This window comes from Rhinolophus hipposideros, assembly GCF_964194185.1.
Source record: "Rhinolophus hipposideros genome assembly, chromosome: 2".
Lineage (NCBI taxonomy): Eukaryota > Metazoa > Chordata > Mammalia > Chiroptera > Rhinolophidae > Rhinolophus > Rhinolophus hipposideros.
Window position 1 is genome coordinate 85629874 of NC_138048.1, and position 20865 is coordinate 85650738.

The 20865-nt window shown below is 40.0% G+C and overlaps 1 protein-coding gene across 1 annotated transcript in view; it reads right to left on the reverse strand.

Annotated features, from left to right (window-relative positions):
- The window catches only part of ARHGEF26 (Rho guanine nucleotide exchange factor 26), a 121077-nt gene that overhangs the window by 37319 nt on the left and 62893 nt on the right, over window positions 1–20865 (reverse strand). Inside the window, exons 8-10 of the mRNA XM_081029770.1 lie at window positions 18602–18731; window positions 15304–15378; window positions 5918–6007 (exon numbers count right to left, since the gene is read on the reverse strand). Of these exons, the coding sequence (XP_080885896.1) occupies window positions 5918–6007; window positions 15304–15378; window positions 18602–18731 (295 nt within the window). The remainder of the gene's footprint in view (window positions 1–5917; window positions 6008–15303; window positions 15379–18601; window positions 18732–20865) is intronic.

Below are 20865 nucleotides of genomic sequence, written 5' to 3' on the forward strand. Positions count from 1 at the left end.
TGAAGACATGAAAGTTAAGCAATGCCCAAGACCATACAGCTGGCAAGCGGTGGAGCTACGGATGGAACTCAGGCAGGCCGGCTCCAGAGTCCACGCCTTTAATTTGTACTGGCTTCTGAAGTACCAATCCAGTGGAGTCTTTCTCCCCCTCTCATATTACCACTGTGTTGCCCAGGGTACTCTTCCAGAAACTCACATATTTAAAAATGAAAAACTTATGCAAGTGTGTTTATGCACACACACACATACATAGTGTATTACATATATACTTACACACGTGCGCGGACACACACACACTTTTTCTCTCTCTTTAAATTAGAGAAAGACCAGCATTATTATAGTCCTTGTTAAGAATGTGGACGCTGGAGTCAGCTGCAGGGCTGAATCTAGGGTTCAATACCTTCTTGGTGTACGACTTTGAGCACATGATTTAGTATCTCCAGCTTCAGATTCCTCAACTCTAAAATGGGACTATTAATACCATACTTTATGGATTCCCTGTGAGAATTAAATGAGACTGTGTGAAAATGGCACATAATAAATACTCATTCTTTTCATAGTGGTAACAGCTATGACAGTACCATAAACCAAATATAGCCACACAGAACTCACTACCTTCCCCTACTGAGGAGAAGGTTTCCCTTTCTAAGTGGATGGTGTAGCTCTGCACCCGGCCAATCAGACTAGAGCCCTGTGGCCCCATCACTACTGCCCTCCTCCAGGCATCCTGCCAGTCTCTCCACATCTACTTCCAGTCTTCTAACTGGTTTTCTGTCTCCGGTCTCACACGTTCCCAACTCATCCTCCACATAGTTACCATAACACTTTTCTAAGTAATAAATTTAATTCAGTGTGTACAGGGCGATTAAAACAAACAAACAAACAAACAAGTACTATTAAAAAAGGGCTAAGTGAAAAAATCTCCTTTCCACCCTGGTTGTTATCTACCCAGTTCCCACCCAATGGCTACTGCCCACCGCAAGGTAGTAACCATTATTAGTTTCTTCTGTCATCTTCCAGAGATTTCTTCTGATAAGCAAATTTTATATTCTTTTTTCCTACTGGTCTGCACGTTACTTTTTTCACTTAATAATACAGAAGAAAGCTTTCCATATCTGTACCTAAAATTCTCCTTCATTTTTTTTTCTTTTAGTTGCATAGTATTACATTATTTGGGTGTACTATTTATTTATTTAATCAGTCTCCAATTAATAGATATTTAGGTGATTTCTAACTTTTTGCAATTAAAAATAAAAGTGAGATGAGTAACTGTAGGTGTTGTGTGCGTGTGTGTGTGTGTGTGTGTGTGTGTGTCTGTGTGTAATTTTATACATTTATATGTACAGGAGAAATTCTCAGAAGTAAAAATCACTGGGTCATAGTAACTTGCATTTGTTATTTTGATAGTTATTGCCAAATTGCCCACTCTTGGGGTTATAACCATTTCTCACACAAACAACATATAAAAGTGCCTTTCCCTACAATCTCACTGATAAAATATGTTATCAAACTTTTGAATTGTTTATAAATCTAGGAGAGAAAATACATTATTTTCATTTCAATTAGCAATTTTTTTCTGCATGAAGTAAACCATCTTTTCAAATGCTTAGTAGTCATTTGTATTCCCTCTTCTGGTAGAAGTTTTCTAATGTGCAAAATTCTAATGAGATTTTTTCCTTATCTTTTTCTTCTTATTTTGAGTTTATATGTTGGGGGTATTAAATCTTTTGTCTATATGTGAGTTGCAAATATTTGTTTTCTAGTTTGCTACTTCCTTTTCCCCTTATTTTTTCCTCTATAGAAAATGTTTAAAATTTTTTCATATAAATGAATTATCAATTTTTCTGTTAATGACTTTTATATTTGGAATAAGTCTGAAAGGCCTTTCCCCCATGTTGCTAAAGTCATCTTTACTAGACGCACATCTGATCGTGTCACTTCCCTGCTTCAGTGCCTCCCAAATGACCATGCTCAGCAACTCTTCTTGGAACACAAAGCCCTCCACATGAGCTTCTGCCTGCCGCACCCATTCTGCTCTCTTGGATTCGCACCACAACTCTATCCACACCAAATGCATACAATTCCTGGGCTACAGCAGCTGAAACCATGCCCTGTGCATTTGGTCCTGCTCTTTACTCCTGGAAGACCCTTCCTAACTCACCTTTCAAGATTCAGCTCAAACATACCTCTACTATGAAGCCCTGCCTGACTTCTCTGCCCTCTATCCTTCAATCTTAGAACTAACCACCCAATTTCATGTTCAGTGTTCTCAATAGTCTTCCATCTATTGTGATGGCTGCAGATTTCACTGACTCCTTTGTATTTCTGTAGTCTTCTAGGAGTCTGTACGTTTCCCAAGGGCAGGAATCACGCTTTTGTCTTCCCACTGCCTTCCACAAAGAAGGTGCTCATTAAACTTGTTGAAAGAACGCATGTGCTTGGACAAATCACTTAACTTCTTTGAACATTCACCTTCTCATGAAGATGAACTAAATAAAAATGTCCATTGTTACCCATAAAGTGTTATGGAAATAAGATCCTAAGATTTTATTAGTATTTCTAAGTGGTCCAAATTAATTGCATCATAAATCCAAACTTAGAATATTTTTTCCTTTAAGCTTGCAAATATTATACTCATGAATCCAAAGAAGAAAATAACCAAAACTGATGAACTCAGTTGATGTTAATCACTTATTTTTAAAGACCTTTGGGGTAAGCATTTTTCAATTACAAATTAATTTTGGGTTCTAGAAAAATAGAGCTTAAAAATATCTTAAATCAATTGATTTTCAGCAAAGAAAAAAATAGTTAGGGAAGGACTTATCATCTTTAAAAAGAAAAATGCTTAGGGATTGGTTATCTTCATAAAGGAGGGAATAAAAAAAAAAACTTCTGATGTTCATATATATTTTTTCTCTCTTGGAGAGGGGGTAAAAAAAGGTCCAGATAAAGAGACCTTAGTAGGTGTAGAGTAAAAGAAGTAACTTTTAATCTAAGGAGATGGCTTGCTTTAACAAAAAGAGAAAGCCCCAGACTAGGAATTAACTTGGACTTGACTTTGATGCCAAACAAGATGTAATGTTGGCCAATTCATCTCCTCTCCCTGGGCCTCAGTTCTCCCTGCTACCATGTTGTGGGGACAGAGCCAGAAGTGTAGTTTCCAGTCTCTCACCCTCACATGGAAAGGTGCTGGCTCAGGTAGTAAATAGCCATCAACTGTGATTGGATGGTCATCAGCTGTGGCTAGTTGGCCGTCAGCTGTAACCAGTGAGCCACTGGCCACTAATATAACTGCTGTGGCTACACTAGCAGCAAATGGGGGCTAGCAAGAAGATGGTGGCTGAGCTAGCAAGCGCAGATTGCAGTTAGCACAGTGGATTGCAGCTAGGAAATGAGGTTGGTTGGCAGAGAGAAGTGGACAGCAGATTGCGGATAGTGTGGTTCCTGCTTCCTGTGTCTCCAACCCAGCCACCAGCAAAAATATAGTGGTATGACTCCCCTATCTATGGCTCCGTGAGTGTTCTTTTTTGGCCTGACCATGTCCTGCGTTTTTATGTGGGGAATGGGACAGGAGACCCCACATGACACCCTGCATGACACGTTTCTCCGAAAATGAGCTACCCTGAAAATAAGCCCCAGTTAAGATCGTCAGCCAGACTGACGCATTTAGTACGTTATGACGATGTTCCAGAAGATGACATGACAGTATTTGAATAAATGTAGATTGTTGTACATGAAAAAATAAGACATCCCTGAAATTAATATAAGACTGTCATGCAGAGACTCAGCTCCTGCTCCCCGCACAAGAATGCAGGATATGGTGAGGCCATAAAGGAACAACAACCGAGCCACAGATAGAGGATTCATACCCCTGCATTCTCGCTGGTGGCTGGGTTGGAGACACAGGAAGCAGGAGCCACATGATCTGCAACCTGCCATCTGCTTCTCTGCCAACCAACCTCACTTGCTAGCTGCAATCCACTATCTACTTCTCTGCCTGCCAACCAATAACCAACTCCCTACCATAGCCACGGCAGTTATATCAGTGGCTAATGGCTAACTGGTTACAGCTGATGGCCAATCAGTCACAGCTGATGGCCATCTACTACCCGAGCCAGCACCTTTCCACGTGAGGCCGAGAGCCAGGAAACTGCTTTCTGGGACTCTGTGCCAACAAAGACCCGATCTTATTTTCGGGGAAACACAGTATAAGACCCTGTCTTATTTTGGGGGAAACACAGTATATCTGTATACTGAATAAAATTGTCTCAAAGGCTCATGTTGGCTGGAACATGCCACAGCTCTAAGCTACTCAAATGTTTTCAGGGAAATTGAATGCCCTGATGGCAAAAGAAAGTCATTGCTGTTATATGATTTACAAGTGAGATTTAGTGGGGTTGTGGGGCTAGGATGAGGCAGGTGTGGTTGAATCAGCCAAAGGTAGATGTGTTAACGGTCCAGTTTGATGTGTTGCTGATTTTATCCAGGTGATGCTGATGGTGTGATGTGCTTGCGTGGGATGACAGTAAGCCTATTACTCCGCTTGGTAGATACAGGAGCCACCAAGATTTCCCAGGAGAAATTTTACAAGCAAAGGATAATTTTACCTTTGCTGTTGATGGCATGTCTTGGCTATACAAATCACTAGATATGTTTTCTAAAATATTTAGAAACAAATTACAGAGAAGGATAAGATTATTTTTGAAAGACAGCAGAAAGATGCGTTTTGACATTACTGTGAATTTCTGTACGAAGAGAACATTATAACTATTAAGTGTATGCATGTGTCTGTGTTGTTTTTAACAAGTACCCACCTTTGTTTTAAGAACGGTGAATGATGTTTCTGCAATGAAACTGTTAAGATGCCGTGGTGGGAGAGTTTACACTGATCTGCAAGTCAGGGCATCTGGACCCGAGTCACAATTCTAGCACCACTACAAGCTACCCTGCTAACAGCAAACTATTCTCTGGGCTTTGTTTTCCTCATTTATAAAATAAAAGGGTGCCGCCGTACTCTAGCAGTGGTCCTCCTATTCCGTGACATGGCCGAGACTCTGCTGTGTGCAGCCTGCCATGAAATGCTGATCACTCTAATTCCACAGCATGGATTAGAACACTTTTATTAGGTGGGTGCAAAAGTAATTGGGGCTTTTGCAATTATTTTTAACCTTTTAAACCACAATTACTTTTGCACCAATACCATAAAAAGAAGTATGAGCACCCACTTTAAGTTGCTTAATTAAATCTACATGGTACAAAACGAAATAGAATCACAATTGTGAGCATTCACATCCATTAAGAACTCAGCTGTGCACTGACAAAGGACTGAGCGTGGCCTCAACAGGCCATCCAGGGTCCTTTTCTTCTGTGATCATCCTGTCATCTACTCCTGACCAGTGTCAGCTAAGCAGAACAGTCAGCACATATTCAATCAAGAATTGTGGGACAAAACAAATTTGAAAAGAACAACCCACTAACAATACTTGGAAACTGGAAAAGGAGGGTCCCTATCTGATTTAGAAGAACACCCTGCTCCAGCTCATGGGGTATCACTGTTTTCCAGGACGCTTTGAGAATACTGAAGAAATCTCCTTTCCATACTAAAATGCTACGATTTTTAACTAGCCTTTGCCCAAGTTTGGTGTGTTCCTGGGGCGGGAGGTGATGTGCTAGTTAGAGAATACCGAACTTTGTGGCCTAGAGAAAGGTCCCTTCATCCGGTATAAGCAAAAGCAGAATCACCCTGAGCACCTGCTACTCCTTCTGCAAGCCTCTCTCTAACCAATATATGGCCCTTCTTTGGAAAGTTAATTCCTATTCAATTTGTTGCCGTCAACTGCCTCTCTATTTACATAAGATTTAAGCAATAACAAGTAATAACAGTCACAAATCTGTTTATGAAAAAGTATGAGAATACCTTAATTTTAAATTCCAGCTGGGAGTTAATTGTGTACATCATTTCAGTCCTTTCCATCTTCCGGGCTCCTTCATTGCACAGACGAACCAACTGAGAACAGAAGAATAAGGAGGGTTAAGAGGTCAAGGAGAGAAACCTCACTCTTTGATTGTGTGTGTGTGTGTGTGTGTGTGTGTGTGTGTGTGTGTGTGTGTGATCCAGTTCCTGGCACATGGGAAGTGTTTTTTTTTTTTTTCATTTTTAAATTACACTTGACATTCAATATTATTTTATATTAGTTTCAGGTACACAGCATAGCGGTTAGACACATAATATAATTTACGAGGTGATCCCCCCCAATTAAGTCTACTACTGTGTTTTCCCGAAAATAAGACCTAACAGGAAAATAAGCCTTAGCATGATTTTTCAGGATGACATCCCCTGAACATAAGTCCTCTTGCATCTTTTGGAGCAAAACTTAATATAAAACCCGGTCTTATTTTCAAGGAAACACGGTACCTACCTGGCACTATATAGTTGTTGCAATATTATTGACTATTTTCCCTATGCTTTACTGTACATCCCCGTGACTGTTTTGTAACTACCAATTTGTACTTCTTAATCCTGCACCTTTTTCACCCTGTCCCCTCATCCCACGCCTATTTGGCAACCATCAGTTCGTTCTTTTTCTCTATGAGTGTATTTCTGTTTTGTTTGTTTATTCTTTAAACAAACAAAAAGAAATTTTAAAAAATTGTTTGTTTGTTCTTTAGATTCCACATATAAGTGAGATCATGGTATTTGTCTTTCTCTGTCTGATATATTTCATTTAGCATAATACACTCTAGTCCATCCATGCTGTCGCAAATGGTAAGATTTCATTTTTCATGGCACAGTAATATTCCACTGTGTGTGTGTGTGTGTGTGTGTGTGTGTCTGTGTGTATCACATTTTCGTTATCCAATCGTCTATTGATGGACACTTAGGTTGCTTCTGTATGTTGGCTACTGCAGATCTTTCACAAGAAACAATTAGCACTGGGGAAGCTCGAGCGACTCATTTCTGACAGCTGAGGAGTTGTCGTATATTGGTCAAATCACTCCCTCTCCCTGGGCTGTTCTGAGTGTCCTTGACACACCACACCCTTCGCACACAGGTTCCTCACACAGTTCGGGTCTCTGTCCCTTCTGCTCCTTTTCTTTGCCCCTCCTCCTCGCCGTCACCGTGGGAACCTCATCCAACCTCAGGGCACGATGCACCTTCCTCCTCATTTCCAAATCAGAGCAGCTGGAGGCAAACTACCAACTTCAAAGGTAAATTCTCAGCAGAGTAGGATGTGCAAAGCCCGGGAGCAGTAAACAGGATGCTGAAAAGGGAAGTCTTCAGCAGGTGGAATCTGATGGTCAATGATTCTTCAAGGATGGCCAAAGGGAAATTCAGTTTCATTAGAACCACTGAATCATCTACAAAGCTAATGCATTCACAGCCCTTTGACGAGGGCCTATAATATTGTGATTTATAACAAGAACTATATGGTTATTGGTCTTTGTCCACAGTTCCCAACACACAGCATGTAAAACCCTTGTAATTTCCTATGTAGGAGCCATAGGGGCACCTTCAGTTATGATACTCATTCAGAACAAGCCCCTTTCAAAAACACCTGAGTTTATGTTAATGTGGTAACTTTTGAAAAGCCCCTAAGGATGGGATGGGGGCTGACTGCCAAGAGAATCAGCCAAGTGATTAGAAAGAGGGTTGGACCTTTCTCCCCATCCCCCAGACTTCTGGGGAAGGGAAGGGGGCTGGAGCTTGACTTGCTCACTAATGGCCAACAACTTAATTCATCAGGCATGCCTATGTAATGAAGCCTCCTCCATAAAAATCCCTGTACATCAGTTGATGAATAGAAACATCCACATGCCGGGAGGGTGCTGTACCCTCAACACCGTGGGATCAGAAGCTCCTGTGCTCGGGATCCGTCCAAAACTCACCCTGTGTCTTCATCTGGCTGTTCACTCGTATCTTTGATATCTTTTGTAATAATCCGGTAATGGAGTAAGTAAATGGTTTTCTGGTGTTCTGTGAGCTGCTCTAGCAAATTAATCAAACTCAGGTGGGGGTGGTAGGAACCCCTGATTTATAGGCAGTCAGTCAGAAGCACAGGAGACAAGCTGCACTTAAAACTGGCAGCCCACGTGGCAGGGAGGGTAGTCTTGTGGGACTGAGCCCTCATCCTGTGGGATCTGATGCTCTCTCCAGATAGAGTTACAACTGCATTGAATTGTAAGATACCCCGCTGGTACAGCAGAACTGTTTGGTGTGGAGAACCACGCCCACACGCGCACATTTGGCCACCAGAAGTGTCGGAAGTGAAGTATTCTATGAGTGGAGTATTGATAGTAGAAGAAATGCACAGGAGTTTATCCTTCACACCGTACTCAACGCATACTTAGTTCAATGACTTAAACTAAAATTTGTCCAATTTCTTATTAATTGAAATCTGTACAAAATGTCCACAACAAGGTACACTGCCCGTAAAGACAAATGTGATTGTTAAAAATAAAAGCTGGAAATTTTAATTGGATTTATTTTTAATATTACTGCTTTATGAAGTAAGTTATATTACATAACATATGATCACTGTAAAATAATCAATAAAATAAAGTAAATAATAAATAAAATAAACACATAAGTAAATAAAATAGGCCCTAAAAGGTTCTGACCTGATCCCGCTCCACAGGATAATTGGAAAAAGGCTGGGTTATACACTTTCTCTTTTTCTCCTATGCTTATATAAACACGTAAACACACATATACTGTATGTGCAGAAGTTTTTCCTTTATTTTTGTAAAGGGAATGTCCTTTTGTAAAGGACATTCTATGCTTGTCTGTTACTTGATTTTTTTTTCCCACTACCAATATTTCCCTAATATATATAACATGTACTGAAAACGTGTTTATTTTGTACCTGGCAGGTGTCAGGTACTAGGGTTCCAACACTTAATAAGGGATATACAATCTCGATCCTCACATACAATATCAGTCCTCAGAGAAGGACAGAGGAGAAAAACAGTCATTATAGACGGAGACCTTAAAGGCAAAAAACAGGGGAGGTAGAGAGGACATGATAAAAGAGGAGCCAGGGGCCTCTCCCGAGAGGTCATGTGAACTAAAAGCTGAAGGCAAAGAGGGAGAGCAGTAGCCCAGGCAAAGCTAACACCATACACCAAGGGCCAACGATGGGAAAGTGCTGGTGTGCCAAGAAAGGGAAAGACCCTGACACACGGAAGCTGGCACAAGATAAAGCTAGAGAGACAGGCCAGGGTCAGAGCATGCAGGTTCTTAAGGTGTCTGGACTGTATTCTAAGTGCAAAGAGAAGCCACTTGTAGGCTTTCAACACGGGAGTGATAAGATGCAATTTATGCTATGATCATATGGGCTTTTCACAGTGTATTTATTCAATCTCTATTGATGGAGGCCTAAATGATTTCCAATTGCTGAACAGATTTCTAGATTTGGAGGCTACATCAATCTTCTGTCACAGTGCATTTTTAGGTCTGATTGGTCTGAAGAGTTCACTGATCAGGGACTGACAGCTAAATCTGATCAAAGCTAGCCACTGAAAATACCCTCGCTGGGGTTAGTGGCAACTTGAAACTGCAATATTTTGCAAGAGTTGAGACGTGTCAGAGTGCAGTCCAATCGGGCAGCCACTGCTCAGGGCATTTGTATGCTTTCTCTGGAGGAAATATGCTCATAGTTTTCAAATCTATGCTCCCAGACTTGTTCCATGCTCTACATCCAACTACCTAGATCACATCTCTTTTTGGATGTCCCATAGCCACATCAAACTCAGAGAATGACCAAACCTGAGCATCACTTCCTTCGACCCCCTACCTCCTGGCCCAGTGTTCTCTCTCTCAGTAATAAAGATCCCAGCATCGCCCACGTCCCCAAGTCAAACGCCGTGGTCCTCAGACACCACCCTCTCCTTTGTCCTCCACCTCCAAGCAGTCATAAAGTCTCCTTCATGTTTCTGTCCTGCTGTCCACGTTGGTCCCTTTGCCCTGCCCCCTGAAGGTTCAAACCCCTTCTTCCCTGGATTCCTAGCCTCCTGATTGTCTGCTATCACTTCTGCCCTATCCTTATGTATCCTCCAAAGAATGTTGTCCATATTTCTAAGTTCAAATCTGATCATGAAACTCCGGGGCTTAAAATCCTTAAAAAGTCTCCCCACAGCTTTCAGAATTAAGTCTTAGCATGACCATGATCTGGCACCTACCTACTGATGCCTAACTTCTCACTGCTCTTATTTGGGCCTGAACCCTACCAAATTTCAAGCCAAGTGCCACTCTCCATCCTGCCTACACAATTTTACACGTTTTTCCCTCTGCCTAATCACCCTTCACCCCACTCTACCCCACTGACCCCTTCTGATCTAGACGGATTCCCCTGGACTTCTATTTCAGGACTCATCTTGGACATTACTTCTCCAAAAAGATTAGAGAGCAAAGATGGCAACATTTTCTTATTTGTAAGCCCAGTGCCTATCCCAATACAGCACCTGATACACAACAGACACTCAGTAAATGTTTCTGTGTAAACAAACTGCCTCCAGAGACCATGTATAAGTCACTTAAAAAAAAAAAAAGAACAATTCCTTTATAATTATCCCATATTAAAATGAATGGGGAAAAAATGGAATTATTAAGTTTGGGTTATCATCTTAGTTCCTAAACTTCCAAATATTGACTCCACTAGCAAAAGATAGTCATGCCACCACTTCAGAAAGCATATTAAAAACAAAAATGTTCCCAAAATATCTTAAGCAATGGTATCATCAGTGGACTCCAATTAATGACTATTTTGAAGGGATAAGCACTATTTTGGGTATGTGTGGTCTGGTGGTTTCATTAAAATTAGCCTCAGTATATTAAAGTTGGGCCTTCCTTCAGCATCTGTCAAAGTTTTATTAAATTTAACTCACTAATTTTTTTGTTTGTTTTATGCCAAATTTATTTGGGGCGGGGGAAGCTCAATCCCTCTAATGAAGAATTATCAATTAAAACAAAACTAAAATCTTTTCAATCAAGTTCACAAAGATTAAGACAATATGTGATGCCGGGAAGTGTGTAGTAAGATAGACAATTACAAAGAGTTCTGGTGGCTGTGGGCATGGGAACACTCTTTCTTCAAGGCCTGGGGCGACCTTTTAAAACACCTACATTTTTGTCCCAATAGACCCACTTCTCAAAATGTATCTTTAGAAGTAATCAGCTGAGCATGATCGTTTAGAATAGTAAATGAAATGAAGTATACACGAACATCTATACACTAGTATTGGATAAAAACCTAACGTGAAGGCTATCCAGTAGAATGGCAATAGTCATGATTTTTGATAAAATTACTGATACATTTTATTTTCTGTCTCTTACTTAAATTTGCCAAATGTTGGGTACTGTGCACTTATTAGTTTACTTTAAAATATATACCTTTGTAAACTTTCAATACATTCTTACAGAGCAGTGCTCAGAGTGAAAAATAGAAATCTTATGAATTCCTCCTTTCCACATTCGGCCCCCTTTACCACAGGTAGTGACGGTTGAAAGTCTGATGCGTACAGTTCTAGGACTGTTTCTATATATCGGTAACATACATACATGCGCATAAAAATATTTTATTATCTAGATGCCGTCACGCTATTCGTGTTATTCCGCCACTTGATGCTCCTCCCTTAATAATGTAGCTTAGAGATCTTTTCGTGTTACTAGATATACACCAGCTCTTGGTAAATGGCTGAAGCAAAAGTCACAGGACAAGATTAAAGACTTGTGTTTTTTGCCACTAGGAGAAAGGCATATAACTTAATACCGCCTCCAAATATAAGTAGATTTTTACGAAGTAAGAGTTAAAGCAGTTCTCTTTCCACAGGAGAGTAAAGAGAACAGAGCAGCAGGGAAGATTTCATTGGCGTAAGAAACCATCTCTTGACCACCACTCCTTACACACCAGACACCACTTTGCACAAGCTGAACCATCAGATTCCCTAGAAATTTCCCTGCCCCCAGGTCCACCTCACAATGTGAACAGAAAATCAGGAAGTAAACACATTTTTTCACTTAACAGAAATATCTTCCTTGTTTTTTGTTGTTTGACTAGGGCAGGAAGGCTTCCTAAGGCCCCAATTTCAGTTAAGTTGTCACAGTCACTTCAGAAACATGCATGAGCAATTTTACTGAAGTATTATTCACACTACAAATAAATTTCATTAGTATTTTAATTATCAAAGAGGGATTGCTTCCTCCCCCCCCCAAAAAAAAAAAAAGAAAAGAAAAGAAAAGCAAGGACTATCTAGAGAGACTTGCCCAAGGGCCTTAGGTGGAGTCTGGTTGCAAAAACTCTCTAAAATAAATATTGGGAACTCCCAATTTCTTTCATTTCAGATAAAACAAACAAGTGAAATTCTGCATTTTAATTGTGAACTGTAAATGCTCTATATGCACAATCTTTCTGTTGAAAATGCTGATACTGTTTTCCCAGAATCTACAAAACCCCATCAGTAACTTTCACAAATAAAAAAGATGAATTCCTGAGCTGCACATGCTAGTGACTTCAGTTTCCATGTAACACTAGGAAACTAGGGAAATAATTCTGAGATTCATGACTCATGCTTGAAAGAGAGAAAGAAATGCTGCCCTACAGAGTAAACAAGTCATGGAACAGCATTTCTTCACAGAGAGGCTTTTTTATACTTATAATTTATATCAAAGTAAGGCAACTTACTGATCTATGACATTTTGCCAGCCTTTCTCCTAAAGTACAATTGTTGAATCAAGTGAACAAGAGTTGCCTGAAGGAACATGGTCGTCTATTGTAACTGCAATGTGAAATTCTTTAAAAAAAATTAATATCATTCAGTCTAATTCAACAACTAATCATTGCCATCTTCCTCTTTTCTCTCATCTGTGTGAATTCTTTTTCAACTTCTCAGTAACAATCAAACAAAATTTGAAAAATCTCTTGCATGTCCAAGACTAGAACATTCTAGTAGCTTGTCCTAAAGACCCTCCCCTTCCCCAGTCCTCTAGGAAGGTAGCACAAGGTTTGGGGTCCCAGAGGAGAGATCCACTGGCGGTAGGACTTCAGGTAACCTCGCACGTATCAGGCAAAGTTTCTTCACTTTGTGTTTCCCCAATGGATGTGCAGACCACTGAAGGGGCAAGAGGTGAATTTCAGATTGCTATGGTTTGAATGTTTGTATTGAAATCTTAACCCCAAAGATGATGGTACCAGGAAGTGGGCCCTTTGGGGGAGGTGCTTAGAAGTCTGAGGGTTAAGCCTTCATGAATGGGATCAGTGCTTCATAAAAGGGAGTCCAGGGAACTCCCAGCCCCCTCCACCATGTGAGGCTACAACAAGAAGTATGCAACCTGGAAGACGGTGCTCATCAGACCATGCCAGCACCTTGACCTTGGACTGCTCAACCTCCAGAACTGTGGGAAACAAATTCCTGATATTTATAAGGTACCCAGTCTGTGGTATTTTGTCATGGTGGCCCAAATGAACTGAGACACATATAAAATTATTTTTAACATAAACATACATGTCATAAATAACTAGCTCATAAAAAATATGATTTTGTAATTACTGGCAAAGGTGAGCATAAGTAAAATTGAGTCAATTCAAAGTTGATTAAATTACTTTGTAGTAATATGGTAAAGACTTGCTCAATTCAAAGTGGTGCATAGCTTTACTATGATTACGAAGCTTCTGATGCTATCATGATCTTTGCTCTCCTGTGCCCAGCTCATACATTATACTCATTGACTCCTAAACTTTCTATTGCTTTCTGTCAGCTCGATAGTCCTATCAGCATTTAAACATATCCACATTTTTCTAATCTTTAAATGGAAAAAGACCCTCCATTTCTCTTTCAGTGATAGCTTTCTTTCTCTTTCCACTCACAGCCCCCTTGTTGAAACAGCTAGCTACACTGGCTGGCTACATATTCACACCTCCCACTCATTCCTCAACCCACTCCAATCTGGCTTCCGCGCCCACCACTGACGGGGCACGACCTACCGGATGAGAAATCCCATGAATGCTTTACTCATTATTTCATGCTATCTTTCAAGAGCACTCAACAGGTCTCATCTTCCTTTCACCAAATCATTTGCTACTTGCCAGGAACCTTATGGTTTTCTTCCCTCTTTGGTCGGATTTCTTTAGTTTGTTAAGTCTCCTCTGCTGGTTCCTTCTCCCTGAACAAGACGAACGTTGGTGTTCTTCATGGCTGTATCTCAGACTCACTATTTGTCTTCTACACACTGTTTCTGGGTAATCTCAGCTACTCTCCCAAAATCATCTTCAAAAACCACCCACATGCTGATGATTCCCAAATGCATGTCTCCAATTCCAGTCTCTCCTCTGAGCTCCTGACCTATTTATTCAGCCAACTTGGAGATTCCATAGGAATCTCAATTACAACATATCCAAAGTGGAACTCATCAGCTTCTCCCTGTTTCTATTATAAAGATAAGTAACAGCATCTACCTAGTTGCCTAAGCCAGAGACTATATTCCTTGACTTCTGACCCCAATATGCTCACCCAATCAATTTCCATGCCTACCTCCCCAATATTATAGGTTTGCTTCTCACCATCTTCCTATCACATCACTGTCATCCCTACCCTAATCAACTACACAAGCCTCACAACTGGTCCCATCCCCATTATCACCTTCACAGGACGTGAATCTGTAGCTTTTGAGTAATCTTAGGATAAGGTCCCCAATTCTCTAACATAGCCCCCCAGTACTCTCTCCTAGACTAGGCTCCATAGTCAAATGAAGAACATTCCAGTTATTCAAATTCTCCAACATTTTCTTGCCTTTGGATCTCTATGTATAACTGAGATACTCTCTGTCCCTTAATCCCTGGCTTACAGCTACTCTTGCTTTAGGTTCAGCGTACACACTACTATGTTTTCCCCGATCACATCACTCACCATCCTTTATTGTACTTTCTATTTACTGTCTGCCTTCCCCTCTACAGGCAAATTCCACAAGGGGAGTAACGACAACTGTCTTGTTCATCACCGTTTTTCAAGGGCTAGCATTATGTCTGACACAGTAATCAATACTCAATAAATATTTATTTAATGAGAGAATGAATGGACAGCTTTTCAGACACCGCCAGAAAATATCTAGGCTCTCAATGCAAGATTGTCTGAAACAGTAAAGACACACATTTCATTTGAGTACAGCAAACACGATTTTGTCTTTCAGCTACTTAAAGAATGCTGTGCACATGGCTACGAGCATTTACCAGTTTTCAGCATCAAACCCAGACACATTCTCTTCTGAGGAATTTGAATGATTTATTGGCTGATACATTACTCAAGAGTTACCTTGCTTACTTCCTTTAAGGCCCTTTTGCAGACTTCATACTTGGGAGAGTCCTTAGGTGTTTTTTGACAGATAGTCTGCAATGAAGTAAAAGAGGAACAAAATCAATTGATTTGTTTTAGTAAGTGAAATAAAACCAACGTCAAGACATGTCGTCTTATACAGAGCAAACTGAACAATGCTGAACAAAATATGATGGATGAGTATGACAATGACATTAAAATCCAGTTACAAAATTACAAAATAGTCTTTAAACACACAGGATCCAAGGAAATCCAAGGAATGGCTAAGTAAGAAGATAGATTTCAGAGGTGGATGAACCTGGTTTCACGTCTGAGTTCTGTCCCTTAACTAGCTGTTTGACCTTGGGCAAATCATGTACTCGGTCTCGATAAGCTTCAGTTTCTCCCCTGCAAAATGAGGCCAATGCTAGCTACATCACAAGGTTGTTGCAAGGATTAAATGGCAATAGATATAAAGTTCTCCATGAGTGCCTGGCATATACCAGGTCCTCGATAAATGATAAAATTACTTTACCATCATTATTATTAAAGGTAACTAACAATATTTGTAAACGATGCAACTGAATGCAAAGATCAAGAAAAAAAGGCTGCTCGATTTGCTCTTGATATAGTTATACTGCGATTTTTTGTGATGATAAAATTGAGCTCAAAGAGCGTCCATTCAAGGTCAACTGAATTACATGTAACTTTTGAAACTACTCATTTCAAGTCATAGGGACCATTTTAATTGTTTAAAATGTTCACCTCAATTAACAAGTTTAACTAAATCTCTAAATGAAGTCAAATGGAAGACACTGTTTTAAGTACATTTAGATTCTGTCTAGGTGGCCAGATTCTCACACTGGGCACACAGATTAAGGCAACAGGCATCAAGCATAAGCGGCAGGGTATTGGGACCTAGCAAACCACTGGCACCTGACAAGCAGATGAGCACCAGGCCTATAAATCTGACAGTTGTAGGATTGTTCTATGTGATATGTGAGAAGCACACAGTGTGCCACCTGTGGGTTTATATTAATGGTTCTCAATTTTTTTTTTACTACAACCCTGATAGAAATATGTTTAGACTGTAACCAATACATGCACACACAAAAATGAAACCATTTTTTAATGAAATATTTAACCACATTATGAAGCATGTACACATCATATACTGCATGTTCTATTCCACTTCATTTTTTAAAACATTGCTCATGATTCAAAAAAGCAACTTCACAACTCACTAATGAGTATGAAAACAGTTTGAACATTACTGGTTCATGTCTCAGAGAGCAGGCACGCTGAATGCATAGTGTCTTCGTACACATCAATTTTATGTAAAATTTTGTGCATACTGAATTTTCTAGGGAGAATGACTACAGCTTTACTCAAAATCTCAAAAGGGTCTCTGACCCACAAAAATGTAAAGCCCACTGGGCAATCATGGCATAAACCTCCAACAGCGTATGTTAGATTTTGAGTCCCAATCTATTCAAGCAATTTTACCAAAATTAAACAGCGAGAGACTACCAACGGCTGAGAGATCACAGCATATACAGAATCTAAAGAACATGGTTAAAGTGTTTTCAGAAGGAGAAAAAGAAGAATCCTAAAAAATTCATAACATTACAAAAAATGTTACATTTAGAAAGCACCCATTTCTTGTTAAAATATAGTAAAATTTGAAATAATATTACCCTATATAAATCAAAGTTTCATATTTTTATAAAAATCTTAGAAGTCACATGAAATAAACCTTTTTTCAAACAACTTCTGATAAAATCTTACAGAAGAAAGCACAGTAACTGTTCCTTAAAGGTATCTTAGGAAAATTTCACAATATTAATATAACTCAGCACAAGCCTGTAGGCTAGATTTATGAATTTAGTCAAGAAACATTGTCTATTATTGTCAAGCTTAACATTTACTATTTCATTCGTTTTCATGCCAACCCTGCAAGTACATATTACACTTAGATTTCAGATGAAGCTAAGCAATTTGCCTGAGATCATGCAGTATGTGGCTAAGCCAGGATTTGTACCCACATCTGTCTTATTCCAGAGCCACGAAAGGATTTCACTACACCAAGTTTACATGTCAGAGTCCCTTCTCTCAGAGCGCTGTGCGTGTTCAGATGGGAAGGAGGATAAACCTGGTTGGCAGAGAATCGAGTAAGGCTTTATGAAAAAAAGGGGCACTAGAGCTAGAGCTTGTAAGATGTACTTGTTTTGATCATGTGGAAAAGGAAAGTTGAGAAGTGGAAGCCACGAACAATGTGAGCAAAAGTGCAGAGTGAGCAAGTCAGGGCATACTTAGGGAGCAAGTTGAGATAGAACGTAAAAATAAACTTTTGTTAAGCCAAAAACAAAACGACTGTCTATGTCTATGAGTTTTATTTCTTTGTCTTGTTCCTCTGTTGTTGCTCTCAGTTCTATATCCCACATATCAGTGGTTACCAGAGGGGGAGGGGGTGGGGGTGGGAGATGAGGGTAAAGGGGGTCAAATATACGGTGATGGAACGAGAACAGACTCTGGGTGGTGAACACACAATGTGATATATAGATGATGTATCACAGAATTGTACACCTGAAACCTATGTAACTTTACTAACCATCGTCACCCCAATAAACTTTAATAAATAAAACACACACGCTCTCTCTCTCACACACAAATACACACACACACACACACAGACCCTTTTAACTCACCCACACATACACAAAATGAGAGAGCTAAATTTTCAAAATTCTGCAAGTTTCCCAATATTTATGTGAAGAGAAGATGCTGGACTTTTCTCATCCGCTTCGCACAATTTCACATAGAGGTAAGTAAGTGTGCCTTGTGATGCTGAAGACAGTCCCATCCTCATTCAGTTTCCCTCATGTGAAAGGGAAGCATCGTGGAACATTACAGGGAAGGGATCTTAGTGATCAACCTGAGGAAACTGAGGCCCAAAGAGATTAAGTGACTCGCCCACGGTCACGAGCCTAGTGGCTCAGCTGGAACCGAAATCCAGGACTCCTGACTTCAAGAAGTCAATATTCTTTCCATTTCAAAAAATGGCAAGTGAGTGATGTGATCTGAATTCTTTACAGTGACCACACAAACCTAAATTGAAGATAATTCCCGAAGACAGACACAAGGGAGGCTTTCCAATCGAATAACACCGTCTCTCTTCATTAGAGGATTTTGTGGAGGGGTTATGCATCAATTTGAGTGAGATAAGAATAATTTTCTTAATCAGATTTATGGCGGTGCATTTATCTAGAGAGGAAAGAGCCACCAGATCATGACTTACGTCCATCAGCAGGGGAAGGCGGGTTACCCTCTGCATGGGGAGAATGAGAAAAGAGATCATGGGTAAGTTCCTGCAGTCTTCGTGGGACTCGATTCGTGTCAATACTTCCTTAAAAGATGGATTGGTCGCTCTGCGGGGGGGGAAAAAAAGAAAGAAAGAAGAAACTTCAAAAAACTCCCTCCTCAACTTAAAAAGCAAGTAAAAATGCTATAACAAAATATTGTGATAAATTCATATATTATCAATGATTTTTAAATATGCAGAACAACATGAATACATAATTACACAGGCAGACATAGATGGCTTGTCTGCCTTTTATAATCAAGACTGACTATAAGATATAAGTTTAAGATGATGATATGAACCATAAGATGGAACTGTATGAGCTAGATATTTGTAGAAGTGGAAAGCAAACAAATGAAGAGGAAATGGTATCATAATGGTGAACATATCAATCACAAATTAGTATACAAGCTAGACCTCATATCTCATAATCTATGAACATTCCATTAAAAAGATAACAAGTGATTTGGTTTAGGCCACTTCTGTAGCCCTAGACAATAATCTAAGCAAGAAATGTCAGACCGGCTTTACTAAGTAGGAAGCTTTTAGATTTGCTCAAAGCTTCTAAGACAGAAAACCTTACCATGTCGTCCAGAGTATTTCTTCTCTCCCAGTGACACAAGAACAGCAATAATACTGTCACATTTTTACAGACTTTAGCAAGATACACCAACATATATGATTTTATGTGGAACTATCCATACAACTTTTAAGGGAGGCCAAGAGGGGATTCCAATTAGAATGGAGACCCAGAAAGGTTACTGATTTGCCAGATAATAACCTGGTGTTTGATGAAGACACAAGTCAAACCAAGGTCTCTCTGACTTTCTCACTTCACCTCACCCCAAGAGGAGCACTGAGGAGCTCCACTGTGACTTGCATGGAGGACATGGGGAAGGGATGGTCCTCCGGGATACTGTAATCCCACATTGGAGGGCAGGGGGAGGCCAAGAAGCAGGCTAGTAGTGGCAATTGTGACTTTTTCAAAAAATACATATATTTTGAAAATTAGGTGATTTGGTTCAAATCTGCTAAAAATAAATTAGGAAATATCTAAAAGAGTAATTAAATTAAAAGAAATTACACAAACATGATTTAAGTTCACTGTCTTAAAATGAGTTTTAATTTTTCTTCTTTGCTAGTTTTGAAAAGATTTTTAGGAAGTTTAAAAAAAAAAAATCAAACTCTAAACCAGTTGCATCTTTAAATCACTTAGGTATCAGCCAGCCCCACCTCCAAAGATTCTGATTGAATAGTCGGCAATGGACCCTGGGCTTTGTTTGCTTGTTTTCAGGTTCCCAGGAGTTTTCAAAATGCAGGTAAGGTTGGATGTCATTGCTCTAGGTGTAAATTCACATCAACTGCTACAAAGCTCCTGAAAACACCACTACTAATTCCCAGGTGAAAGCTCAAATGATGGTATCATTAAGCGAATTTAAACAAAACCTTTATTGTTTTCAGTTACATAATATACAGCAGCTCCTGTTCCCATTTTTTTAAATCCTACAAAAAAAAAAAAAAGAAAAAAGAAAAGAATATGAAATTTCGCTCTAATTTAAGGCTTTGTTTTTGAACATGTAACTTGGTGTTTTCTAAGTTACAGAGCAACCTTTACATCAGCAGTTCCCAGCAGCAGTAGGGGGGCTAGGGAAAGTGAGGGGTATGATTTCCCTCCCCCCACCCCAAGGGACATGGCGCCATTGTAGGCATTTCTGGTGAACACAACTGGAGTGAGGGGATGTCCCAGCACCTACTGGCCAGGGCTGCTGTTAACACTCTACGATGTGCACGTTGGCCCCACAAGATCGAGTTCTCCAGCCCACAATGTCAGTAGTGCTAACAAACCCTGCTGTGTACCAGAAACCTCATTTGGGGGTTGGCAGCTGTGACTTTCCCACCCTGCACAAGAGCTTCGTGAGGATGTGGAGGGGGAAGGGCATAATCAGCCCTTCTCACCTTCTCCAAGCAGCCATAAGGTGAGCATCATCAGCCCCCACCTCATCATGGGGCTCACCCATTGCAGGGATGCTGCCCAGAGTTCTAAGCTAAGGTCACAAATGCCACAACTAATAAGAGGGAATGAGAATGATAACAGCCCCAGTAAATCCCCAAACGAAGTTCACAGCAATGCACAACTGCACTGTAAAACAAACAGCTACTTGTAATAAACAAGTCCCTCCAAAATAAAACAATATAGAGAT